At 42.8% G+C, this 6,708-nt stretch overlaps 1 protein-coding gene across 9 annotated transcripts in view; it reads left to right on the top strand.

Moving 5' to 3' along the window:
• The first annotated feature begins 1,103 nt into the window (after window positions 1–1,103).
• Window positions 1,104–6,708, top strand: part of map4k4 (mitogen-activated protein kinase kinase kinase kinase 4) — a 95,049-nt gene continuing 89,444 nt past the window's right edge. For 2 of the 9 annotated variants that reach the window (XM_067604395.1, XM_067604393.1), the window contains exons 1-2: window positions 1,120–1,511; window positions 1,766–1,831. In XM_067604395.1, the coding sequence (XP_067460496.1) occupies window positions 1,455–1,511; window positions 1,766–1,831 (123 nt within the window). In that variant the 5' untranslated portion in view covers window positions 1,120–1,454. Of the gene's footprint in view, window positions 1,512–1,765; window positions 1,832–6,708 lie in introns of all 9 variants that reach the window. The other 7 variants (XM_067604396.1, XM_067604394.1, XM_067604390.1 and 4 more) reach the window with 6 other exon arrangements.

The following is a 6,708-nucleotide window of genomic DNA, read 5'->3' as shown; positions in this document are numbered from 1 at the left end:
AACATCGTCCTTAGCTCTGGGATCTTCCCCAGTATTTGGAACCAAGGTCTGACAACGCCACAAAAGTGAGAGAGACAAATTCAACCCCAATAACTACTGTGGGATCTGTGTCAACAGTAACCTTGGAAAAACCCTCTGTATGATCATAAACACAGACTCATACAACTCCTTACTGAAAATGATGTCCTGAGCAAATCCCAAATTGGCTTTTTACCAAATGATTGCACAACAGACCATATCTTCACCCTCAGCACCCTAACTGACAACCAAATAAACAAAGACAAAAACAAATTATTCTCCAGATTTGTTGATTTAAAAAAAAAGCCTTTGATTCAATTTGGCACGAGGGTCTGGTGGAGGGTCTTGTCCTGCACTTTTTAACCACCTGCCAACTGTACCAAGACATCAGAGACATACACTACCCCCAGATTACAATCTCCCAAAAAGACTTTAAAAACATGGCTAATAACTAAAAACTTCCATATCTGCTGGGCGAAATACAGCAATGTATAAACACAGTAGCAAGATTTATGAGCTGTTGTGACTGGAAAAGGGCGTCCAGTGGAAAACAACCACCATTAAGACTGTCAGTCACCTGTGTATTCCTGCACTGGCCATTTGCACTGTGCTGACCTCTGTCCATAGACATATATACTGTACATACATACAGAACAAATATCTTTAAATACATTCATTTATAAGAACAACATGTGACAGAGTTTATATAGTTCACACTTATGTGTATTTATATTTTTAATTACAAGTCTACAAAATCACAATTCTTCTGTTTATGTACTTTTTTTGTTTTTATTTCACACTTGTTTTGGCAATGTAAACGTCTGTTTCCCATGCCAATAAAGCTCCTTTGAATTGAATTGAGAGAGACAGAGAGAGAGAGAGAGAGGGAGAGGGAGAGAGAGAGAGAGGCAGAGAGAGAGACGTATAGAAACACACAGAGACAGAGGCAGAGAGAGAGAGAGGGAGGGAGAGGGGCAGAGAGAGAGGCAGAGCGAGAGAGAGAAAGAGAGAGACCCATAGAAACACAGAGAGAGAGGGGCAGAGAGAGAGAGAGGGGCAGAGAGATAGAGGCAGAGAGAGAGAGGTATAGAAACACACAGAGACAGAGGCAGAGAGAGAGAGAGAGAGGCAGAGTGAGAGACAGAAAGAGAGAGACCCATAGAAACAGAGAGAGAGAGGCAGAGAGAGAGAGAGAGAGGCAGAGAGAGAGAGAGAGGGGCAGAGAGAGAGAGGCAGGGTTTCGGCACTCGGTCGGTATGTAGCAGCAGCGGAGCTTCTGTCTGGGATTACAAAGAGAGAAAAACGCGCCTTGATTGAAAATATCGGCACCGGGATTAAAAAATAAAACCACCCGACGATGAGACACGCACCGTCCGCTTGAAGGAGACTAAAAACACGCCTTTATTCCGCTGATTTATCCCCGTTTTTTTACAAAAATGGCGAACGACTCTCCGGCCAAAAGTCTGGTGGATATAGACCTGGCATCCCTGCGGGTGAGTGTGTGTCACAGACATTTCCAGAGTGCATTTCATCTTTTTACACTCACAAATAACAGTCATGTAGTAAGCAAAGCAGTTGTTGACACAGCCCTGCGGAGGCTCTTCTTTGTCTAATATCCGCTGGCATGGGAGGCCAGTAAACCGGGCGCAGCCGGCTCCTGCATCGAACATACCCGATTGTAATTAAAACAGGGAATTGATTAATCGGGCGTTTTCATATTTGTTTGTTTTGATACTTGTCAATACAGGATCCTGCTGGGATTTTCGAGTTGGTGGAAGTGGTCGGAAATGGCACCTATGGACAAGTCTACAAGGTTGGTTTGAGCCTCCATCTCTCTCTCTCCCTCTCTCTCTCTCTCTCTGAATGTATATATGTATGTGTGTGTGTGTGTGTGTGTGTGTGTATGTGTGTGTGTTAAAGCTCCAGCCGAGAGAACAAACGGGCGGAAACTGGAGCACAAACATGCATTTATGTATTTTTCCCCTCTCACGGTCTCAGGAACACGTTGATTATAACACGTCCCCTCCCCTCCTTGACTCGGGACCGGTGCGGTCTGGACTGGATTATCTCTCTGATAGCATTTTGCCCTCTCACTGCTTCACATCCATTCATTATTTTTTTTCATTCTAGCGATGCAACCATCCTCCCTGTACACCTATTTTGGTCCCAGAGAGGTCCCTCCTCCCTCCTCCTCCTCGCATCCACACCCCAGTAAAACATTCCTTGCACACTGCACGCCTTGCATTGCACTGATCAAGACAACCCCATCCGTGCATGACAGCCTTCACCACGCTGACCGACTTGTGCGCCATTGGGTGGGCGGTGTTTCATTGCGCATTTGTGAACACACCATTGCCTAGCAGGCTTTTTTTTTTTTTTGCTGGAGTGGTTCTGTGCTGCATTAATGGGGATAGGCCTGTTCATCCCAACACGCACATTGTGGAAAAGGCAATTGATGGAGATCTGGTGCTTCGGCGGCCCAGATTTCCCCCATCAGAGCCGAGCAGCGACATCATCCTGCTGTTGCTCGGTAGAAATGAGAGCAGAGGAAAGAGGAGCACTGGCTTCTACTCAGTTGTGTCACTTTGAAATGAGTCACATGCAGCGCTCCCTTGAGAGGAAATGCACATTTTGTTGTTGTGCGTGATGCCTGCTGAACCACGGTGTTTCTGCAGTTCACCAGAGCTTTTACTGTTTCTGAACACTGGTGTCTGCTGCAGGAAAATAGTTTGTTTGGAATGATGTCATATTACTGTCATGAGGGATGGAAGATTCCCAGGGTTAAGACTTACAAGCTGTCAGATAAATCTACTCGCAGACAGTTGTGTGCCGCAAACTGCAAGTCAAAGCTGTGTCCAGCTGTGATTGACTCTCGTTTGCTTTTTCCTGTAAGATTAACCGATTTCCTATCTTTTTTCTACTGTGTTGCATTGCAGTGTTGCAGCTAGATAATGTTTGAACACCAAGACTTGCGGTTAGCTTTGTGATTAACCACAAATGTCTGCATGTAGGATAACTCAGGAAACCAAATCGCCATGGTTACTTATACATATTGAATGAATAATATTCCAATATTGACCTGTGGTGTCGTACAGTCAGCAATTACCAAACAAACAGTAAGTTATGTTTGAATTATGGACTAAGCTTTCACTAAAAAGAGATTCTCAGTCATACTAAACACTTGGATGTTGATGTTAGCTGTGCGTACGTACTGCTAAACACATCAACTTCCATATGACATTGAACGCTGCATTAGTGTAGCAGAGCCAGAGGAGAATGTGTCACCTCCTGATGAGAATACACACCTGGAGACAGGATTGTGGAAATGAATGACTAAGCTCAACGCTCTCCAGTCTCTGGCGTTTTATTTCTTATATCAAACCTCACAAGGTAAAAAAAAAAAAAGGTGAATGAAAGTTGAGATAATAAGGTTATACTTTTAAGAATAGAATCAACTTTATTTATGAAAAGCATTGTATAACAGCTGATTTAACAGTTTTTGATATAGTATAGTTTCTGATTTCAGCCTTTCAACCTGTGATAGCTTCCATGTGCTAGCACTGAGATATGCTCTTCAGGCTCTGTCTACTCGAACAAGGTAGCAAAAAAAAAAAAAAAGTGTGAACATATTTTTCCAATTTTATTGAATTTGCTGTGATATGAAACAGAGAACAGCAGCAAATCATCACAGTTGAGATGATGGAACCAGACATTTGTGCTTGATAAGTAGCATAATGTACATGAGGAGCCATTTTGGGCCTCAGATTTGAGAAAGCACAGTGAGGGCTGTCACTCAACCTCAGTGGCTACATCATAATGAGGTCATGAGATGTTTGGGAGACACTCAGCTGAAAGCTTTCTGTCTTTCTGTGATGTAATAATCAAGAGTTAGAATACATGTTCCAGGAGTTTGTTCAGGAATGTGTTGACACCTAAACTGTTGGCATTGACTCTCTGGCATGTTTCGGGGGTTAACAGGCTTTATTTTTACACATGTACAATATGGCGTCAGAACGGTCTCAAGGACTACTGTATCTCTGCCTCTGAGGATTACACAAGTGACCGGGAGCGTTCAGTGATTCAGTGAGTCGAGTGTCACTTTGAATCAGATTGTATGGTCATGGACAATGAGGCCGGCCCCGAGGCGAGCCTCTGCGGACGCCCGCTCCGTCGTTACCTCGTGTGTACAATGAAATGTCTCCTGATAATTAAGCAGAGTGGGTGCCATGTGCTGCGTTGGGTCATATCTTTCTAGGTTGGGAGAAATTCAGTCTGGATTTGCTTTTGAGTTTTTTTTTTCTTTCATTTGTGTTTTTTTCTGTTTTTGTGGCTTTGGGGAGGACGGTGGCTGCTGTAAACGTTTCATTAAAGTGGGGGGTGGGGGGGGACAAGTGGTTGTGGAAATGCTCAGATGAACTAGAGCACAAATTAACCTTGACATTTTGAGTTTAGTTCCTCAGGATTCGGTGAATCACAACCACGTGTGCCATGCGAGTTTGAGTGAGGATGAACCCAGCTCTTTTTTGTCTGCACTGCCTGCCTCACAAACATCTGACCCAAAAACGTGTGTGTGTGTATGTGTGTGTGTGTGTGTTTGGGTCTGCACATGTGCACTTGATCCTCAACACTTAGCGATTGGTTGGGCTTCCCAGGCCAGCGAATAGCTTGCTAGAGTGTGACTGACTGAAGGCCGGTTGCAGCTGTGCGCACCGACAACAGCTGTTGGAATGGAAAAATAAAATAGAGGGGAGAGAGAGAGAGAAGAGAGAGAGAGAGAGAGACGCAGAGCAAAGAGGAAATAAGAAAGAGAGAGAAGCACTTATCCTTTAATCACCAATGTGTTTTTGTTCACTGGCTAAAAAGGGGTGGTAGGACCTGAATAAAACCCCGTTAATCAATATGACTGAAAAAAGATGCAAACTGAGAGTACAGAGGTCAGAGGTCACAATGTTTCTGTTTCTGGGAGGTAAAGGGGACTAATTAAATCAGAGCTTAAGAAAGAGGCAGACGGAATTTTTAAAACTCTAGGGTAAGACCACACTCAGTATGGGGCCGGGAATCCCCCTCTCTGAGGAAATGGTTTAACCCATTTATGACTTGCTGAGCTTTTGACTGGCAGAGCTTCGCTTCCTTCATGCCACAGCTGTAATCGTTTGAGCCTCACTGACACACGCTGCCGTCGAGTTTATAAAATGTCTTAAGATAAGCAAAGACATCAAACCTTTATATTTTTATTCCTTAAACAGAGTGAATATGGGGTCGCTTTTCTCGGCCTGTTGTGGGTTTTTGGTGAGGGCATGTTTGTGAGGAAGTAGTGAAACGGCGGAAGTCATCAGTGCAGTGAAGAGAAGTTGGTGGCTATGCTGTATTTAGCAGATTAGAAAACCACAGCCCGGTTCCTGTCGCTCTCTTATGTATCTTTATGTAGTGTTTCATCAGTTGGGAAAGCATGACACTGCGGTGTAGATGATGTCATAGTTAAGATGCTGGTAATTTATGTAGATCTTATTACCGTTTAAATTATTATTGTGATGCTCAAGAATACAGAATATCAGTTTAAGCTATCATAAGGCTGCAACCAATGATCATTTTTAATCAACAATTCATCTGACAGTTGTTTTTTTGATAGTTAAATTCAACATTTAATCTATAAAATGTAAGAAAATAGTCAAAAATACCCATCACTGTTTCCCAGAATCCAAGGTGACATCTTCACATAGCTTGTTTTGTCCAACTAACGTCCAAAACCAAAAAATATATACAATAATATAAAACAGAGAAAAGTGGCAAAGCCTCACATTTGAGAAACTGCATCCAGAGAAATTTTTGCATTTTCCCTCGAAAAATGACTCAAATGATTAAATCATTATGCATATTGTTGATTTCCTGTATTAAACTCTAAATATATATACTTGTATACGCTCCATTTACCGTTCTGCTACACAATTAAATGTGTGTATTTTCACGTGAGAGTCAGAAAAACTGAACAAAATGAGCTTTATTCATAAGACACTAGACACCAGACAAAGAAACTCTACTTTATCTCTGTCTTTAAATGAATAATGACGATAAAATGTGCAAAACAGTCAGATTGCACTGCAGGTGATCTAAGCTATCTCCTGTAGGGAGAAGCCTTTAGCACAACAGAGGTGGAACTTGGGTTTGCAATGCAAATATGGAGTGTCTCACTCATGCACTGTATTGTAATCTTATTTCCCTAACCTGTCATTTCAGCACTATGGGAAGATTTCTCTGGAGCCTTGCTGTAGTCTACCAGGCAAACACGTGTCAGATATGATGAAGGCCACTGAGAGGTTCTCTTTAAAGCAAATGTTAGTCCTGTTTACCTTTCAGATCGGAGGACTTCAAGCATCAGCAGCAGGGTCCACATTCTCATTTTTACTCACATGGATGCTGTTGATTCTAGGTACAAACTGACTATAGGTTTACCAGTATTCATCAGCTGGTATTCCATCCTTAGATTGGTGTTGGTCATTTACCTGCCAGTAAGAATGCTGTTGATCCAGGGTTATATGGGACATGGAAAATCCTACTACTATAGTTTGTTTCATGGTTTGTAGACGAGGCCTTCTGATTGGCTGGAAGTCTGCCATGACGCAGCTTCTGGGAGCTGTCAATCACAACAGAGTGGGCTCATTGGGCCTTAAAGAGACAGGAAGTAAAACAGCC

The sequence above is a fragment of the Thunnus thynnus genome, chromosome 11 (genome assembly GCF_963924715.1).
Source record: "Thunnus thynnus chromosome 11, fThuThy2.1, whole genome shotgun sequence".
NCBI classification, from domain to species: domain Eukaryota; kingdom Metazoa; phylum Chordata; class Actinopteri; order Scombriformes; family Scombridae; genus Thunnus; species Thunnus thynnus.
Note: the sequence above shows the minus strand (reverse complement) of the source record. Positions and strands in the feature narration are given on the sequence as shown.